General features: G+C 40.0%; 1 protein-coding gene across 3 annotated transcripts in view; it reads left to right on the top strand.

Moving 5' to 3' along the window:
- The first annotated feature begins 5,159 nt into the window (after positions 1 to 5,159).
- Positions 5,160 to 21,144, top strand: part of PSEN1 (presenilin 1) — a 52,193-nt gene continuing 36,208 nt past the window's right edge. The window contains exons 1-3 of one of the 3 annotated variants that reach the window (XM_074235779.1): positions 5,160 to 5,265; positions 10,537 to 10,588; positions 11,656 to 11,789. In XM_074235779.1, coding sequence (XP_074091880.1) covers positions 11,715 to 11,789 — 75 coding nt within the window. In that variant the 5' untranslated portion in view covers positions 5,160 to 5,265; positions 10,537 to 10,588; positions 11,656 to 11,714. Of the gene's footprint in view, positions 5,266 to 10,536; positions 10,589 to 10,615; positions 11,434 to 11,655; positions 11,790 to 21,144 lie in introns of those variants that run through there. The other 2 variants (XM_074235782.1, XM_074235781.1) reach the window with 2 other exon arrangements.

The raw sequence follows: 21,144 nt of genomic DNA, 5'->3' as shown, positions 1-21,144 counted from the left end.
GGCCACCCAGCCCCATTTGCCCTGCACCCTCCCCCAAATAACACCAACAACTCTGTCATGGGTGGATCGCATTCTTTATGGTAAGTCCATCGCAAAAGTTTCTTCCATATTTTTCCAATGTTGCCATTGCTGATCGCAACTCCCTCCTTTCTTATTTCTCCACTACCATGTACTATATTTTCTCTCTCCTTTCACTCTGACTCTGCTGTAGGGTTGCTGAGTGGTGCAGCAGACAGATCCCTGGTCCTGGGGCCAAGAGGCCCTGAGCCCCCATACCACCCCTTAGGCCCAGCATCCACCTGGCCCTATGGTCTCGAACAGGCTTTCCAATCCCAGCCCCTTGCAAGAAGTAAAAAAGAAAATGTGTTATATCTGACCACTCTCCCCCCATGGTCCATCCTCTCCTCCTTTATTCTCATCCCACCCCTTCCCCCTGCTGCCCCCTCCTTCTTACTCCAGATGTCTATACCCCATTGAGTATATATGCTGTTTCCTTTCCTAGTCACCTCTGATGAGATCAAAGGTTCCCTCATTCCCCCTCGCCTTCCCTCTTCCATATCATTGCAATAGCTCATTGTAGTAAAGGAAAAAAACTTATTATATGAAATAACTTGGCCTATTCCCCCTCTCCTTTTTCTTTCTCCCATTACATTTCCTTTTTTTTCCTATTGACTCCATTTTTACACCATATTTTATCTTCGAATTCAGCTTTCTCCTATGCTTCAACTATAAAAACTCCCTCTACCTGCTCTATTAACTGAGAAGGTTCATATGAGTATTATCAGTGTCATTTTTCTATGCAGGAATACATGCAGTTCATCATCATTAAGTCCCTCATGTTTTCCCCCTCTCCTCCAATATGCATGCTTCACCTGAATCCTGTATCTGAAGATCAAACCTTCTGTTCAGCTCTGGCCATCCCAAAAGGAACATTTGAAATTCCCCTGGTTCATTGAAAGTCCATCTTTTTCCCTGGAAGAGGACATTCAGCCTTGCTGGGTAGTTGATTCTTGGCTGCATTCTAAGCTCTTTTGCCTTCTGCTATATTGTATTCCAAGCCCTATGAGCTTCCAATGTAGTTGCTGCTAAGTCCTGTGTGATCCTGACTGCAGCTCCACGGTATTTGAACTGTGTCCTTCTGGCTGCTTGTAATATTTTCTCTTTGACTTGGGAGTTCTGGAACTTGGCTATAATATTCCTAGGGGTTGGTTGTTTGGGATCTCTTTCTTGGGCGGGGGGGATCGGTGGATTCTCTCTATTTCTATTTTGCCCTCTGCTTCTAGAATATCAGGGCAATTTTCCTGTAGTAATTCTTTGAAAATGATGTCAAGGCTCTTTTCCTGATCATGACTTTCAGGTATTCCATTAATTTTTAAATTGTCTTTCCTAAGTCTGTTTTTCGTATCAGTTGTTTTTTCAATGAGATGTTTCACATTTTCTTCTAATTTTTCATTTTTTTGTTTTTGAAGTATTGAGTCCTGATTTCTTGTAAATTCATCAGTCTCCCTGAGTTCTATTCTTTGTCTGAAGGATTTGTTTTCCTCAGAGAGTTTTCATATCTCTTTTTCCATCTGGCCAATTCTGCTTTTTAAAGCATTCTTCTCCTCAATAACTTTTTGAATTGTTTTATCCATTTGACCTAAGCTGGTTTTTAGCATGCTATTTTCTTCAGCATTTTTTTAGATTTCCTTGACTAGGCTGCTGACTTCATTTTCATGTTTTTCCTGCATCTCTCTCGTTTCTTTTCCCAGTTTTTCTTCCGACTCCCTCATTTGATTTTCAAAGTCTTTTTTGAGCTCTGTCATAGCCTGAGCCCAATTTCTGCTTTTTCTTGGAGTCTTTAGATGCAGGAGCTTGTGCTTCCTCATCTCAGACTGAGTATTTTGATCCTTCTTGGGCTCATATGCAAAATATTTCTCAATGGTCTTCCTCTTGTTTCTCTGCTTGCTCATCTTCCCAGCCTGAGCCTGGTTTTGGGGTGCTTCCTGAGCTTTTGGGACACTCCCACAAGGGTCTCAGTGTGTGAGGCTCTGTCCTCCCTCCTGGTCTGTGAATGTCCATAAGCGCCCCCCTCTGCCATGGGGCTGAGGTAGGGGTCCCTGTTGTTTTATGGGGGGGCCTAGACTGTGATCAGGATCTGAATGTGCTCAGAGCCCCAGAGTCCTGTTCCAGAGGCAGAGGACAGAGCTCAGCAGTCTCTCTCTTTACTCCCCTCCCTCAGCTCAATGGGCTCATGCCCTGGGGGCTCCTGCTTACAGGCTCCGCCTGCTTCTGTTTCTGGATCTGGGCTGCAGAAAGACCAAGCTGCTGGCTGTGTGCCCTGAGGGCTGGGCTCCATGTGCTCGCTCTGGCAGAGGTCCCCCAGCTGTTCCCCCACTTTGTGCCGGTGCTCCCCCGGGGTGCAGCTCAGGAGACTCCCCCACTGCTGTGAGCTGAGACTCCCAGTGCCCTGGGGCTGCCTCCGGGAGGCTGAAGCTCTTTCGCTCTGATGGGCCACCCCTCTGGCGGGCTGCCTCTCCAACCCCGGGGAGCAGAGCCTTTCTGCTCTTTTCCAGGTTACCTTGAGTAGGAGAACTGCCTCACTGGGTCCCTCTGTGGGTTCTGTCTCTTGAAGGTTTAGTTAGAGTCCTTAGTTTCAAGTTTTATCAGAGAGCGCCTAAGACTTGATCCCTTGTCGCCATCTTGGCTCCTGTATATTCTTTTCTTGAAGCTCCTGAGACAAATGGCATTTTTTTGGTTATCTCTCAATATTAGGGGATTGTGATGGAACCTTAAAAGATTTCTAATTCTGCTTGATGTGATATTTTTATCTCCTGCCTCTTTCTTCTCCACCTCTGCTTCTGTTTTGTTAATTTTTTTTTTGACAACGCAGTGGGGTTAAGTGACTTCCCTAAGGTCACACAGCTAAGTAAGTACTAAGTGTCAGAGGCTGGATTTCAACTCAGGTTCTCCTGACTCCAGGACCAGTGATCTGTCTATTGCTCCAGCTAACCACCCTCCACCTCTGCTTTTTAGAGGACACTGACTTCATTCAAGAACTTAAGCATCCCTTCCTAAAGAAAGTCATTCCTGATCCCATTTAATTATGATTCCATTCCTGTCTCTAATTAATATTTGAACAGTTGTAAGCTTACACTTCACATCCCTGTTAGGGGAGTAAGTTTTTCATTGTCTTTATATCCCCTTGTATTATGGAAAATGTACTAATTAATAAATACTTGTTGGATTAGACTAAATGAAAAAAAAGGGGTGAGGAGGTGGTACTTAAGCTCAGTGACTTGCCTATCCTCACAGATAAGACTCAGATGCTGGCCTCTCCTAATTTACAAGTCTAAGGTTCTTTCCAGACTACTGCAAGGACAGAAAAAACGCCCTATATAACTGGAGAAAAAGCATGAACTTAATTCAACAAACTTATACTCCTTACAAGGCATTCTGGTTCTTTTGAATTTCTGTAACTTTTCTCCTTTTAACATTCCATCCCTATCACTTAGCACAGGCCTGTACACAGTTAAATTTTGTTATGCTTAACTGCTGTTGTTATGTTCAGGAATATTTGGGCATCATGAAAGGCCTATTCTTTATCATTTAGCATAAGATCACTTTTTACATGCAAATTATTCTGTTGATAACTTTTCCTTAGAGAAAGCTGGACTGATGGAAAAAATATTTGTCCTTCAGTTGAGTCTAATTCTTCTTGACCCCATCTAAGGTTGTCTTGACAAAGATACTGTTTTTCCATTTCCTTTTTCAACCCATTTTACAGTTGAGGAATTTGAGGTAAACAGGGCCTAGTGACATGAGGTGATACTTAAGTCTTGAATGAAGTCAGTGTCCTCTAAAATGTAGAGGTGGAGGGCGGCTAGGTGGAGCAATAGATCACTGGTCCTGGAGTCAGGAGAACCTGAGTTCAAATAAATCTTCCTGACTCTGGGACTAGCCCTCTAGCTGTTGTGCTGTTGTAGTGAAATACTTAACATTTGTGACTGGAGTGGCACAGGAGAGATGGAAAATAAGTACTGCCCAATTCTTAAAGAGTACGTATTCAATCCAACAATAATTTATTAAACTCTTATCACAGAAAGGGCACGTGCTTAGTCCTGTTTATGGGGAAGAAATTAAAAGGTGACACTCTACGTTAGCTTGTAATAGTAACTGTCTGTACAACTAGAAGCAAATCATTTCTTAGACAGAAGCAAAATTTTATAGAGTTGGAAGACATCTTAGAGTTTATTTAGTACAAGCCCCTTCTAAGAAAATGATACCTGGGGAGATTAAATAACTTGCCCAAGTGTCAAAGTTAGAATCTGAACCCAGGCCTGCTGACTCCAAAACTCGGAATTCTTTTCCACTGCACCAAGCTGCCTCTTAAGCAAGGACTGAAACTATGGAGAGGGAATGGACCCCGACCTCTCATGTTGCAAGTGAAAATTTTAGCTGAACCACCACTCCAGGAACTTTACCATTGCATGGCCAAACCTAATAAAAATGAAAAGGTTGGATTTCAGGGGTGGGGAACCTCAGGCCCCAAGTAGTATGGCTCCTGTGTTACCGGGGCAACCACAGGCCAGGACTCGAAATTCAATAAATCTAGGGGTTTTAGGGGGGGATGAATTAATTCAAAGTTTGGCCAAATATGGCAGGCTAACTCGTATGGTCCTTGTTATGTAGAAATGGCCCTGAGTGGTGGCGGCTAGGTGGCACAGTGGATGGAGCACCGGCCCTGGAGTGAGGAGGACCTCAGTTCAAATCTGGCCTCAGACAATAATTCCCTATCTGTGTGGCCTTGGGCAGGCCACTTAACCCCTTTGCCTTGCAAAGAAAAAAACCCTTAAAAAACCCCAAATGGCCCTGAGCGGCGAAAAAAGGTCCCCCCACGCTTGCAGAACCCCTTTCATCTCTTCACTATTATACCCAGACCCTTTGGAAGTCGCCATTCCACACCCCCAAAGGCTGGAACGCAAATTCTGAGGCCAACCATTTTGAATTTTTTTTAAAAGGTGAGTAAAAAGAGCTGGGGCAGCCCCGGGGCCGGCATCTTCACTTTGGGCCCACTCATGTGGAAGGACGGCGGTGGCCGCGGGGCTTGGGGGACCCCTGGGAAGAAGGGCCTCCCACGCCGGAAATGACGACAATAAAGCGCCGGGAGGCGCCCGGGAGCCGGAAGCTACGGTGGCCCGGCGGTCCCTGTGGAAACAAAACAAGCGAGTCCGGCCCGGCGAGACTCGGGACGATCCGGCCGGCGGCTGGTGCGAGGAAGAGCAGGTAGGAGGCCGGCAGCGGGCTGGGAGGCCGAGGCGCGGGGCCAAGCCGGCAGCCGCGGCGGGCCGCCGCCACCCCGCGCCGCCTGGCAGCGGCCCGGCTCTCGGGGCTTGGTGGGGCGGAGAGGTCAGAGTCTAGTTCCCGGGCCGGGCCGGGCGGCGGCCACCGGCCGCGGAGCCCGGCCGTGACGGCGTTCCGGGGGGCGAGGGGGGCTCCTCGGGGTGCGGGGCAGTGTGTGGGGGGCCTCCTCGCAGGGGGAGCGGCCCCGGGAGCGGTCGGAGCGCGCTTGACCCGCGCCCCCGGAGGCGGGGAGCCGAGGCTCGGCGCCTTTGTTCCCGCCCCGCCCCAGCTCGCGCCGCTGCCCTCGTGCCCCGCTCGCCCCCTCGTGCCCCGCTCGCCCCCTCGTGCCCCCCTCGCCCCCTGGCCCCCGGCCCCCGGCCCGGTTCGTGGCGCCGCGCGACCAGGAAGTCCAGGCTCCTGGCCGTGAGTCACCGGAACGTGTGGGCCCGAGTCCCCGGCGCGGCCTCCGGGGGCCTTCGTGGCTGTTGTCTGAAGGTGGCCGTGAACTTGGAAAAGACGCAGGGCGCGCTTGTTGTCCGGCCAGGAAATTGTTGGTGATTAGTAACCATTCCTGGCATTCACCCGGTATCTGAAGGGGTGGGAATGTGTAAATATTGCCTCGTTGCGTCCTAACCACTGTGGGAAGGACACGAACCCGGGGCGAGTGAAGTTTCTCGCTCGGACACGCCACTAGCACGATCCCCAGGGGCTTTGGGATTCTGACCCGCACTCTGCACCCTGGAGTCCTCTCCTGGTCATGCCCGGCTTGTAATGGCCGTTAGAAGGCACACCGGATGGAGCCCTGGCCGTGGGGTCCGGAGGACGGGACTGGGGGCCAGCCTCAGACGCTTGGCACCCACCGAGGCACTTACCCCGATCTCACATCCAGGGGCCTCTCCAGCCACTTTGACTCATTGCTGGCCATTGGACCCAAATGGACCCTGGAGGAGGGAGCCAGGCCGGTGGCTTAGCCCGGCACCCCCTCCCTTGTCAAGTTCCATTTGACGTGCTTGTCACGGCATCACCTCCCTGATGTCACCGTCTTTGAGAAGGAAGGACAAACGTCCTGGATTCCTGGATTGTCATCTCAGTATCAGGAATTATTTCTTCTTACACATCGTTATATCCTTTACCCCTTTGCCTTAATTAAATGTTTAATTAACGCAATCTAAGGAAAATGAGAAAAAATGATTTTGTAGGTATCGTCTGTTATCTTAGATCTTGTTTTTTTTTTGTGGCAGCCCTTATCAGGGTTCAGTCCTGTCTGACTCTTAGTGATCCCATTTGAAGTTGTCCTCAGTGTCAGATACTGGAGTGGTTTGCCATTTTCTTCTCCAGCTTAGGGTCATAAAACTCAGAAAGGTATGAAGTTAGACTTTGGAAGATGAATCTGACTCCAGGCCTGGCACTACCTATTTATATTATATATATATATGTATATATATGTAAAAGTGGAATGAGAATATTTAAATGTAAACCAGGAAGTATACAATGAACCAAAAAACTAGTAAAGTTCTCTCTTATTTGATTTAAAGTTTACCTAAAAGACTACTAAACTTAAAATAAGACCTAGAAAATAGAGAGGCTTTTTTGGGGAGGGGGAGGAAAAGAAACTTAGTGACTTCAATACTTGTTCTATAGATTCAACAAAGTTAGGAAATCAGAAGTGATACTAGACTCCAGAATGTGTTGTTTATGCATTTCTTTTTTTTAATTTATTTTTTATTAAAGATATTATTTCAGTTTTACAATTTCCCCCATCTTACTTCCTCCCCCCATGTTTTATGCATTTCTGTATCCAGTTATGCTGTCTCTGAATTTTTCATTCCTTGAGTTTGTTCCAAGTGAGTTATTTATTAGGGTTTATTAAGTGTTTTGGATTTTAGGGCTGTTTTTTTTTTTAACTTACAAGCAAAATCTTTATAAGATGTCTATTAAAGAAGACAGACACAATTATGTATTACCCAATTCAATTATATAATTTATTGTAAGTCTCTTTGATAGTAAAATCTCAAAGAGGCTGTCAAATGTAATGCATAAAGGGCTGGCTTTGGCATTGGGAAAGCTGAAGCTTTCCTGTACATAATTGAGTTTTTTTAAAAAGCAACTTCACAGATATAAGATGAGGGAGGTAGTGCTAGACAAACATTCATATGAAAAAGATGGGTACTTCATGGTTAGTATCTTTCAGCAGTAGGACTTGGTAACCAAAAGACAGTCAATGCTATTTTAGTTTTTTTCTTTTGCAAAGCAGTAGGGTTAAGTGACTTGCCCAAGGTCACACAGCTAGATAATTATTAAATATTTGAGGTTGCATTTGAACTCAGGTCCTCCTGACTCCAGGACCAGTGTTCTATCCCAGCGCCACCTAGCTGCCCCTAGTCAATTCTATTTTAGATCACATTTAAAGAAATATAGGTCTAAAATGTCTAGATTTCCTTTGTCAAATTTTATAGGTCTTTAAATGACACCAAACTTGTTCTGGAAGTAGAGACCTTTTTAAAACCAAATTTTTTTCTAGTGATGTTCTTTGGATGCAAATCATGAAATATGTCATTCCTGGAGATTGAAAGTTGAGAATAACCTGAAGGACAATGAAAAATGGCACAATAGACTTTTAGTATGCTTAAAATAAGGAATTTATGCAAAAAAAGTTTTGTGTATGGGATGTCATTAGGGAAGTATATGACTAGAGAAGATGAGGTGGTCACGACAGTGGGGACTCCATTACTCTCCAAGACATGTAAAGATAACTTAAGTAAGTCTCTGGTATATTAAGGGGATGCTCTGTGGCAGATTTATATTTACAATAAAAATTCCACTGGATGAAGGCCAGGGCATAGAATGCAGAGCCTATACTCAGGAAAACCTGAATTTAAATCCAGCCTCAGATACTGTAAGGTTGGTTAAGTCTCGGTTGCCTGTTTCCTCAACTGTAAAATGGGGATATTAATAGCACCTATGTCCCTGATTTGTGAAGATAAACTTGCATAAAAGCCACAGTTTAAATTCAAGTTATTGTTATTCTTCTTAGTTATACTATGCTATGTTGAAGGATACATTCATCATCATCAAGATCATAAACCCATTAGAGTATAATACCCAGAACAAAAAAGGTGCTGGTCTTTCGATGTCTGCTCTGGTCAGACTACCTTTGAGGTATGTTCAGATTTAGATTCCACTTTTTAGGAAAGCTATTGACAAACTGGAGGGATGCCCAGTTGGACTGAAACCCACCAAGCATCCAAGCATCATTTTTAATTAGGCATCATTTAGCTTGGAGAAGAGAAGATTTGTCAAGGTGGAAAAAGAATATGAAACAACTGATTTCAAATATTTGAAGGATGGTCTATGAAAGAAGGATCAGATTTGTTTGAGACTTAGTGGTATGGTAGATGGAATATTGGTCTTGAAATGAGGAATACTGGTCTTGAAATGTGGAATACCTGGAGTCAAATCCTGCCTCAGACACTCACAATTAATTTTACTCAGTCTGTTTCCTCCTCTGTAAAATGGGGAGAATAAAAGCACCAATCATAAAACCAACTCTTCCACTTTTCAAGAGATCCTATTCCATACTGTCTCCTTAAAGAGTGCCTCCTTTGTCATCTCCTTTCTTTCAGTATATCTAATCTCTTCCTATACACTGGCTCACACATATCCCCATGTCTCCTCTAGACTGAAAAATCCTCACTTGAGATTTCATCCCCTAATGAAAATTATATCTGTTTGGTTCAAAAACACAGGTAGTAATAATAAATTGGTTCACAACACAGTTTCAACTGATGCTTGGAATAGATAGTCAGAAATTAACAGAGGGAAAGCACTGGAATTAAGGGTTTGGGGAAGGCTTCTTGTAGAAGGTGAGATTTTACTTGAATTTTAAAGAAGTCAGGGAGATCAGTAAAAAGCAGAGTATAGAGAATGTTCTGTGAGAACAGCAAAAGAAAATGCAAAAAACCCAGAGATGGAGTATCTTAGTGGAACAATATAGTGTCACTAGATTGAAAAGTATTTGTTGAGGAGTAAGGTATGAGAATAGTGAAAAGTTAAGAGGGGGTTATAAAAGACTTTAAATGCCAGAGCATTTTGTATTTGCTCCTGGGGGCAATATGAAGATACTGGAGTTTCTTGAATGGTGAAGAGGGCGGGTTTATATAATTGGACTTTTGCTTTGGGAAAATTACTTTCATGGCCGAATAAGTTGAAATGGGGTGAGACTTGAAATGGATAGACCCAATAGCAGGCTGTTGAAATAAGCAAGGTATGAGGTGATGAAAGTCTTCACTAGAGTGGTATCGGGCAGAAATGAAAACAACAGGCCAAGGTAATACAGATGGCCTTTTCTAGTTTAGCTATAAAGGGAAGAGATGTGGGGAGGTGATGGGGATATTTTCAGTTGACAGGGAAGCTAGTGAAGGACAAAAAAAAATTTCAAGAGCTTACTGTAATTCTGTCTTTGCCATCTAGAAAATAACAGCTGCTTTTATATGATTCAAGTGAAAGAAGAGAAAATTGTAGTGATTTCTTATAAGACAATCCTAAAATGAGAAATTCAATGGTACATTGTTGGGTATAATACAGTCTATCAGATTTCTTCTTCAAGCCTGTAAATAACTAGACTTTGCTGAATCTCTGTGAACTTTTCACGACTGATGATTTCACTATTATAAGTATTTCTATCCTTGGGCCTCTACTAGTCAGTAGAAGGTCATTAAGATTTGTGTATCACCCAGCAGCCAACCTGGTAATTAATACCTTAGAACTTAAGTAACATGGGCCTTGACCAATAACTTTACAGTTTGTTCCCAGGCCTCATGCTCAGAATTTTTGCAGCATACTAGAATCTACTTGAGCTTGTGCTCTGTTGCTAGCTTTTGAGAATCAGGGTTTCTTTTCATACTGCAATGAAGTTTTAAAGTAGGTAAAAAATCTCTAATTGGAATGAAGACATTTCAACAGAGGGACATTTGAAAAACAGAGATGAGGCATTCCATAAAGGCATTCCATATTGTAGTGGAAGTAGTATTATCCCTTCCACATTGCAAGATTTAGGGACATGGTGTCCCTACAATCTGGAAAATCTGCCTAAAATTTTTGAGTCTCCCTTCAAACTAGAGAAGGTCTGAATTTTTTCTTTTTCTTTTTCATTTATAGGATGTTTTACAGTATCTAATTATAAAATTAATTATTTGGTTTTTTTTTTTTTTTCAGGTTTTTGCAAGGCAAACGGGGTTAAGTGGCTTGCCCAAGGCCACACAGCTAGGTAATTATTAAGTGTCTGAGACCAGATTTGAGCCCAGGTACTCCTGACTCCAGGGCCGGTGCTTTATCCACTATGTCACCTAGCCGCCCCAAGTATTTGTTTATAGGCTCTGTGTTGTCTATAGTTTGCATAAAATTACCTAATTTCTTATGCCAACCTGCTATATGTCAATACCTTGATGGAGAAAGATGAAATGAGGAAGAGATAGCTGTATTCCTTTAAATAAAAGAATAGCATGACTATAGAGGAAAGAATCAAGTTTTGGTCCTTTCTCTCGCTAATAGTATGAAATTATACAAACTTAACTTCTGCATTTCTTTTTCTTTACCTGTCAAATGGGAATAATTAATCTTTGCCTTTGCTCATTGTTGTTATGATTATTAGATAAGATAATAAATATAAATGAACTTTGCAGAATTTAAAGATTATATTTAAAACAAAAGACCTAGCAGTGGAATCAGACAAAAGAATAGTTCAAGTGTAAGAATTTACAGCATGAACTGAAATAGAGAAGATAATTTGATTCTTCATTACTGTTTTTGGTTCTTTAAATGATGGGCTAAGTCATAGCTTAAAGAATATTTCTCTAAATAGTATTCAACTTTCCAATTCTGTATTCATTTACCTTTGGATCTTAAAAGTTGTTTCCTGAATAGATGCATTCATTAGGAAGAGGGTACTTTCTATTCAAAGTATATTTTTCATTTCAATAGAATTACTTTATGGCTTATTGCCAAATCTTATAGTATTTGAATAGCATGGATTTTGATTAGCAGGATGAATTGTTCAACTCTTATTGAACTGATGAACATGCTAAGAACTAGAGACCCTGGTATAATCCAAAGGTAATAGTAAATGCTTCACCTAACTAGCTTGGTTATATTAAAGAGAGAGAGTGAGAGAGAGAGAGAGAGAGAGAGAGAGAGAGAGAGAGAGAGAGTGTATGTGTGTGTGTGTGTTTTCTTTAAAGGGATTGCTTCTGTAACATGTAACTTATGCAAGTTTTTTAAAAGACAAATGTACCCTTAACATGTAAGTATATATTCTCTTTTTTCCCCCCATTTCAGCATTGCAAGAGGTTTTGAGCTTTTGTGGGAAAGAGAATTGTGTCCATAAGGCTGCTTCAATGACGGAGCTATCTGCACCCTTACCCTACTTCCAGAATGCACAGATGACAGAAGACAGCCATTTGAGCAATACAGTACGTAGCTGTATATATTGAAACTTTTTCCTTTAATTTTTATCAGCTGTTTTTCATAAAACCATAGATTCATCTCTCATGTAGGTTTTCATGTGACCTGGGGAGCTAAGAGAAGCCAGAGGTGGAGAAAGCCAACTGTCTCTTGCTACCCTTTTTACCAGCTTACAATACTTCAGCAGCACAAAATCATAACCAACTTTGAGGAAGTGGAATTACTTCCAGAGACTTGTAATCACTGTGTCCCATTTTTGTGGCTCCGTGATTTGGCTATATATTCTCTAACCCATAAATTTCAGAATTGAGGCTCAAGTCATAGGAAGTGCATGGATGATGTGACTTCTGTTGCTTTAACGTCTGTTCTTCCTATGATAGGGACTTCAGTTTTCAGGTATTTCTTACTTGTAAAATACTGCCTTCCTTTACTTAAATGACACCACAGAACTGTCCCTGTGATGAAAGCAGGTTTTTCTGCAGCTTTGAGAAAACATTTTACCTTTCCACACGGTACCTTCCATTGCTGCCATGCTTTTAGCAATATGGCCACAGGCGCTAATATGGCTTTTGGAGTTGGTTGGAGGTGAAGGATGATTTACTGAGTTAAAAAAATCATTTATTAAACACTCATATGCCACACTCTGTGCTAAGTACTGGTAAAACAAAAATAAAAAGTAAAACTCCATAATGTTACAGAGCCAGCATCCTAATAGGAAGAGACACCTCCTTTTGGGAGAGTATTGACCAGGGAAAGGAGTTTTGATTAGGAGTAATAAGTTGATCCATAGAGTCTTTACCAAATTACCATTATTAAGTAATTTTCCTTAAATACAAAATTGACCATGACTTCCCTATTAAATAAATTCTAGGGCCTCCCTTTTGCCTTTAGGATATAATATAAATTCCTCTGTTTAGCTTTTAAAACTCTCTACTCCAGTTACTGTCTTTCAAGATTTATTTGACGTTACTTCTCCTTCCACACTTGATGATCTAGCCAAATTTACCTTCTCTCCATTCCTCAGATAAGACATTCTATTTTCCTCCTCTCTGCCTTTGTTCTGGTTGTCTGACATGTGGATTTTTTTTTTTTTTTTTTGCAAGGCAATGAGGTTAAGTGGCTTACTCAAGGCCACACAGCTAGGTAATTATTAAGTGTCTGAGGCCGGATTTGAACAGGTCCTCCTGACTCCAGGGTCAGTGCTCTATCCACTGCGCCACCTAGCCGCCCCATCTGGTTGTCTGACATGTCTGACATGCAGCCCTCTCTGCCTTCTAGGGTTCCTCTCTTCCTTTAAAAACTTAGCACCTTCTACATTAAGCCTTTCTTTCCCCCCACCTCCTAACCTGCTAGGACCCTTTCCCAACCACCTTGTATATATTTATATATGTATATAGTATTTATTCACTTTACATTTGTGTATTCGTATCCCACATTAGAATATCAACTCCTTGCAAGTAAGAAATGTTCCATTCTTTGTGCTTCTATACAAATATTATGTGCCTGACACATAAGTATTTAATAAAAATTTTTTTATTTATTGATATTGATTTAATTACTTTACTATGAACAAGAGGTGGTCAGGGAGTGGGAAACAAGGCAAGGAAGAATAGGTACTGACCTGATTGGGCAGCTAGATGGGAAAGAAAGATATAACAAGGTCTGGGGTCTGTAGCCACTTGGTATAATTTGCTTGATAAATTTGCATTTATTGAAACCCTAATCAAGATGACTGGAACCAAGGATAGGTGATCCACAGATAAATGAATTAACTCAGAAGATAGTGAATAATGTATTGCATGTCCTCCTTCCTTTAAAGATGGAGGAAAGTATTTATAAATGTTGGGTGCTAGGTATAAAAAGATGAAACTGGAAATGGGTTATTTTGTGGGGATAGATAATAATATCAAGGTAAATTGAGACAAAAACTAGTAACTGGAGTAATTGCAGAAGCCATAATGCAGAAAGTAGCACTTGTTGGTGTTCAGTTTAGGGAAGAACAAGTAAATCATGTAGTGGACCCTATACTCAAAGGTTGGAGGAGTAAATAAATTTTAAAGGCTTTTGCTGATAGTTGGTTCTGAGTATTAGGAACAAGTATTAGTTCATTTTCTGGCTGCTTGGGAAGGAAGTAAGGGTAAACAAGGAACATGAAACACTGGAATTAAGAGTCTCTTATATCTCTCTTATATCTTTACTACCCACATGTACATGATAAAGGTGTACTGTGTTCTCTAAAATTTTATAAGAATAAAATCATAGAAGAAGGCAAAACAGTGAAGAGACATCTCACGACATTCACATATTAGCTTTATGACCATGGTCTAATCACTTAACTTCCTAGTGACAGCTCTCCAGGATTATCAATTAACAGTCGTGTTGCTGATTTGCATTGATAAAGTGTCTGTACATTGGTAGACTGCTTATATTGATATAGTCATACATGTGTATTAGCCAACAAACACACTCAAAACCTTTTAAAAATTATATTGATATGTAGTTATGTCACTAAAGCCCTGCTCTGAAACCCTGCTGTTGTGTGATGGTGATCTTGTGTTCTCAAAAGCTTTGCCAAGGGAATATGTGCTTTTAACATGTTAGAAATACTTTGAGTATGAGCTCAGCAATATGTCTTTCATCAAAGGACAGATTTGGGGAGTTTCCTCTTTAGAGGGTTGATTGAATTTTATTGCTTCTCTATATTGGAGAAGAAATGTCCACACTGATCTTTTTGAAATTGAAGAATATACACATATTCCCCTTAAGTGATGATGAGTGTGTTCCACTTCCAGCTTTAGAGTTTATTGGTAGCCCTGTGATCCTAAATAGCTTAATACAAACTCTTGATATTTCACAGATAATGTAAACCAAACTCGCCAATGTGTATAAAAACCAAAGAAGTTTATGTCTTTCTTAGCTATTGCCAGGGATATTTTTTTTTTTTAGGTTTTTGCAAGGCAAATGAGGTTAAGTGGCTTGCCCAAAGCCACACAGCTAGGTAATTATTAAATGTTTGAGGCCGGATTTGAACTCAGGTACTCCTGACTCCAGGGCCAGTGCTCTATCCACTGTGCCACCTAGCTGCCCCCCAGGGACATTTTTAAAAATTGTCACTAGACATAAAAAGCTTGTGTAATTTTATTAGATATCTTCAAGCCTTGTATCTCTCTCTCTCTCTCTCTCTCTCTCTCTCTCTCTCTCTCTCTCTCTCTTTTTTAGGATTTTGCAAGGCACATGGGGTTAAGTGGCTTGCCCAAGGCCACACAGCTAGGTAATTATTAAGTGTCTGAGGCCGGATTTGAACTCAGGTACTCCTGACTCCAGGGCCGGTGCTCTATCCACTGTGCCACCTAGCTGCCCCACCTTGTCTCTCTCTTTTTTGGGGGCTGTCCTCAATTATTAACTATAATGTGTACTCCCTTAGATAACAGAATGAGTACTGTTGTTGCCTTATTATTTGCCCATACCAATCTCCAGATAATTCATTTGTAATCTTTTAAAACTAGAGTTAACTAAAACTATAGACTTCAGGGAAAAAAAAGGTTAAGAATACATGTTGGAAGTTTTTTAATTGTTGCAACCTGATATCCTTATGTATGTTTTCTTCAAGTATTTAAATTTTATGGGAGTACAGTGACCAGGGGCAACTATATGAATTTGAAGACTCTGATTGCTGATTTCAAGTCCAATCTCAAATTCTTACTAACTGTGTGACACTTGGCACTTGTTTGCCTTAGTTTCTTATTTATAAAATGAGGTAGAGCAGGAAATGGAAAAACATTCTAGTATCTTTGTCAAGAAAACCCCAAATAGGTTCATGAAGTGTCAGACATGACTGAACAACAGTAATCAGTTTTCCAAAATCTCTGAAGTCAGGTATGTTGTTTTTTGCTTTTTTGTCATGTTTATTATTAGGCCCCATGGGCTATATCAAAGTTAGATAATAAGGGAAAAGTATCATTAAGAAAAAAATAATACTTTTACAAACTGAGCCCTTGTTTTTGTTCTTAATTTTCAGGTTACTTAAATTTTTCAAATCCTTTTAGGAATACATTTTAGGTAGTTTGATTTAGTGTAGATGATAGCCATTTTAGCGAAATGGTAGAAAAAAAAGAAAAAAGAAATTCTTCCGGATATAATCCTGCTTGGGAAACAGATGTTTTCAGTATTTATCTTTTAAAAAAGAGTATGTTAGCACATTTTCAGCTGTTAAAAATATTTTACACCAAAACATTTGCTTCTTTGTAAATAAAGTTCATCTGTTGGATTCTTTCTGAATATGAAGCAATAGATTTCCCAGACTTCTTTATTCTTTAGATAGTTTATCAGCAAATGGGTGGGATAATTTTTTTTTCTTTTCCAAAAAAAGTATTGATGACTTTTGTTTTTATGTCACCATAAGGCATTTTCAAAGAATAAGAATAAAATTAAAAACAGATAAAACCAACCTACAGGTCATCTTTAGTCTGACCATATGCATAACGCATTGTACCCATATACCCCTGCCTTTTCCAAAAAGAAAGGGAATTTTCTTCTTCCTTTTTCAAAATGGACCTAGCTCATTATCACAGTTGTATAGCAAATTCAGTTCTATTTTGTTGTAATTGTTCTTTACATTGTTTTAGTCATTAGATCCCTTCTTTTTAAAAAAACATTATTTTAGGGAGAGAAGAGAGAGAAGAAATCTTAGAAAACAAGCAAATAGCTAACCAGTAAGTTCAAGTGACATATTTGTAGCATAATAACTTTGGAGAGAGAAAATAATGAAGGTGTGACTCTGAATTAATTGAATTCTAACCAAAGACTCAATTACTAGCTGAAGGTGATTTAAAAATTGTTATTGTGGGGGGCGGCTAGGTGGCACAGTGGATAGAGCACCGGCCCTGGAGTCAGGAGTACCTGAGTTCAAATACGGTCTCAGACACTTAATAATTACCTAGCTGTGTGGCCTTGGGCAAGCCACTTAACCTCATTGCCTTGCAAAAACCTAAAAAAAAAATTATTGTTTTTTTTGCCACAGCTATAAATGACTCTCTTAGTGATGCCAAAGACAAGTGAAAAACATAAAGCCAAATTTTGGGTAACCTTAAGAGGTAAAAGCCACAGATCACAAATGTTGTATTGTCAGAAATATTGCTAATGTTATGGAAGATTAAAAACTCAAGCTTAATATACTGTTGATAATTTGTAAACATTCAACAATAGACTTCAACCAGACTTTAACCAGTTATTCATCAGCTTAAAAAATTCATCTTTCCTAAAATTATAGAAATAGAACTCTACAGGAAAGAGTCTGATTGCACTCTGGAATTCTCTGTTGTAGAAAACTTTTTAATTTAATATAGTCAATCATTCATTTTGCAGCTTATAATGTACTCTAATTCTTGTTTGGTAATAAATTTATCCCTTTTCTATAGATCAAAGTATTTTTTGGTTTATTAATTTAGAAACAGATTGTTTTTAATCAGTAAATGTTTTAAGTTTTTCATTTGACATTTCAGAATTTTATTTATGCTTTTAGAATAAAGACTTGGGGGTGGCTTGGTGGTGCAGTGGATAAAGCACCGGCCCTGGAGTCAGGAGTACCTGGGTTCAAATCCGGTCTCAGACACTTAATAATTACCTAGCTGTGTGGCCTTGGGCAAGCCACTTAACCCCGTTTGCCTTGTAAAAACCTTAAAAAAAAAGAAAGAAAGAAAGACTTGGAATCCTTATCTTTCAACTCTAAGGGTTGTACAGTATCTTATACAGAGAATCCATAAACTTTTTTAAGGATTGATTTAACCCCTTATAAATTCAATTCAACAAATAAACATTTATTAATTGCCTACTATATGCTAGGTACTGTATGAATGAATGCAAAGGCAAAAATGAAACAATCCCTGTTCTCAGGGAGCAACATGTGCCAAAATAGGTGAACACAAAATACTTATAAAATAGTTGCATAGAGAAATTAAGAAGGAATTAGCCCAGTTAGGAGCAGCATGGTATGAAGGAAAGGACAATGAATTTCAATCAGGATACCTAAGTTCAAATCCTAGGTTGACTTCTATTATAATCTGACCTTCACTGCTGTAGGACTCACTTTCCTCAACGAAAAATGAGGAAGTTGGCCTAGATGCCTTCTGAGGTCACTTCTAGTTTTAAATGTGTAATCCTGTAAAAGAATTTTAATGGAAAGTGGCACTTGAGCTGAATCTTTAAGGGATTCCAGGAAGTGGCCATAAGAAAGAAGAACATTCTGTTCATGGTGTATAAGCCTGTTAAAAGTCAAGGAGAAGGGGCGGCTCCGTGGTGCAGTGGATAAAGCAAAAACCTAAAAAAAAAAAAAGTCAAGGAGAGGACAAAGAGAATGTTGTGATCAGGTAATAGCAATTAGAACTTTGTGGGTGGAGGGTAGAATATTTGAAGGAGGAGGGATGTAAAATCAAATAGGATCTTATCAAAAGAAATGCAGTAAACTGGGAAACAATCTTTACAGCTAATGTTTCTGACAAAGGACTCATTTCTCAAATATACAGAGAACTGAGTCATTTTAAAAAAAAGCCATTTCCCAATTGACAAATGATCAAAGACAATGTAAAGGCAGTTTACAGATGAGGAGATCTAAGTAGTTCATAGTCATATGAAAAATTGTTCTAAATCATTACTTATTAGAGAAATGCAAATCAAAGCTTCTCTGAAATACCACCTCATTGTTGGAAGGGTTGTGGGAAATCTGGGACACTATTACATTGTTGGTGGAGCTGTGAACTCATCCAACCTTTCTGGAGAGCAATTTGGAACTATGCCCAAAGGGCAAAAAAATGTGCATACCCTTTGACCCAGCAATACCACTACTGGGTCTATACCCTGAAGAGATTATGAAAAAGGGTAAAAACATCACCTGTACAAAATGTTCATAGCAGCTCTTTACAGTGGCAAAGAAATGGAAACTGAGGGAATGTCCATCAGTTGGGGAATGGCTTAACAAAGGTGTGGTATATGTATGTCTTGGAACATTTGTTCTATTAGAAACCAGGAAGGATGGGAATTCAGGGAAACCTGGAGGGATTTGCATGAACTAATGCTAGTAAGATGAGCAGAACCAGAAAAAAAACACTGTATACCCTCACAGCAACATGGGGGGTGATGTTCAGCCTTGATGAACTCACTCGTTCCATCAGTGCAACAATCAGGGACAACTTGGGACAGTCTGCAATGGAGAATACCTTCTGTATCCAGAGAAACAACTGTGGGATTTGAACAAAGACCAAGGAGTATTACCTTTAAATTAGAAAAAAAAATTGGTATCTTATTGTCTGATCTTGCTATCTCTTATACTTTGTTTTTTCCTTAAGGATATGATTTCTCTCTCATTGAATTTGGATCAATGTACAACATGGGGACAATGTAAAGAATAACAAATTGCCTTCTTTGGGGAGTGGGGGGAGGGAAGTAAGCTCAGGGGAAAAACTGTAAAACTCAAATAAAATCTTTTAAAAAAAGAAAGAAAAATAAAAAGAATAGGATCATAGACCTAGAACTGTAAGACTCTTCAAAAGCCAACTAAATGTAACTCTGGTCCTTTACTAGTAAAGAAACTGAGGCCCTGGGAAGTCAGATGATTTCCCTCAAGCTTGAGAAGTGGGGTTTAAATTCTGGTCCATTGTACTTAGAGGTTGGAGCTAAAGTATGAAAGCCTTTAATTTTATTTATTTAGTTTTCTAATTATATGCAAAGGTAGTTTTCAACAATTATTTTTTGGGAAGATTTTGAGCTTCACATTTTTCTCCCTCCTTCTCTTTCCTCCCCTCTGTCAGAAAGCATTTAATATAGGTTATACATATATCCATATTAATCATGTTGTATAAGAATCACATCAAAATGGGGAAAAATACATAAAGCAGATTTTAAAAACTGAAAATAGTAAATTTTGCTCTACATTCATATTCCATAGTTTCTTCTCTCGATGTGAATGGTATTTTCCTTCACAAGTCCTTTAGAATTTGTCTTTTGATTATCATACTGTTGAGATGAGCAAGTTCATCATAGTTGATCATCACACAGTGTTGCTGTTAATGTGTGCAATGCTCTCCCGATTCTACTCACTTCATTCAGCATCAGTTCATGTGAGTTTTTCTATACTTTTCTGAAGTCCTGTCCTTCATGATTTCTTACAGAACAATAGTACTAGGAAGACCTTTAAAGGCCAAACAAAGGAGTTTGTATTTTATATTAAAGGCAATAAGAAATCACTGAAACTTCTTGAAAAGGGTAATATCAATCTATATTTAGGATGACCAGTTTATAAATGAGAGATATAAGGCAGGAAGACACTTTAAGTTTATTGCTTTGCCCAAGGGAGAAGTATTCAGGGCCAAGACAGTAGCCAATTGGTAAAGAGGGAAAGATGCTAGAATGTGGTGAAGATACATTTGAGAAAACTTCATTACTTTGTTTTGGATATGTGGAATGAAGGAGAGAGAGTAAGGAGTAGAAATAAAGAATTGGAAGCTGGGGCGGGGATTACTGAAAAAGATATTGAGTTCTACTTCTGATGCTTTAAGTTTGAGGTGCCTGTGGCAGCTTCTGGGTGAAGGTGTCCAGCGACAGTTAGTGCAGTGGGACTAGTTCTCAAGAGAAATGAGGGAAGGAAGTATAAATATGGGAGTCATCTGCATATAGATAATAGTGCAGAGATGGAAGCTAGTGAAATTTTTATAAAGAGATGGAGAGAGAGAGAGAGTGAGAAAGAAACAGACTACTTTCAGGATTGAGACCTGGGATTATATCTTCACTTAAGGCTTGGAGCTTGGATGTTGATTCTTTAAGACAGAAGGGTCTCATTTTGATAGGTAAGAGAAGGACCTGGAAAGAGTGGTTAAAAAAAAGAGAATATTTGTAGTGGAAGATGGGTAGTAGTGGTAGTGTCAGATGCTGCAGAGGATGAGAGAATTTTAGTCAGGCATTGAAGTTAGGTTATAAGGGGGTTGAGGAAGTGGGAGCAATGTGGGTATGTGACTTTTTAGGAGCTTGGTTGGGAAGATAAATAAAAATAGCTTAAGGGTAGAACAAGGTCAAGTAAATCTTAAGGAGTATTTTTGTGTTTTTTTTTTGTTTTTTGTTTTTTTTTTTGACAAGGCCAATGGGGTTAAGTGGCTTGCCCAAGGCCACATGGGTAGGTAAGTGTCTGAGTCCGGATTTGAACTCGGGTACTCCTGACTCCACTGTACCACCTAACCATCCCCTTTTGATTTGTTTTTAAAGGATTGCTATCAGGGCATATTTCTAGGCAACAGAGAAGGAGCCAATGGATAAGGACGGAAAATAAGGAATGATAGGGTAGGGTGGGGCAGGTTTTTGGTGATAAGGGAATAGGAG

This window comes from Macrotis lagotis, chromosome 4, assembly GCF_037893015.1.
Source record: "Macrotis lagotis isolate mMagLag1 chromosome 4, bilby.v1.9.chrom.fasta, whole genome shotgun sequence".
Classification (NCBI taxonomy): domain Eukaryota; kingdom Metazoa; phylum Chordata; class Mammalia; order Peramelemorphia; family Peramelidae; genus Macrotis; species Macrotis lagotis.
The sequence above is the reverse complement of the archived record's forward strand: the minus strand, read 5'-3'. Positions and strand labels throughout refer to the sequence as shown.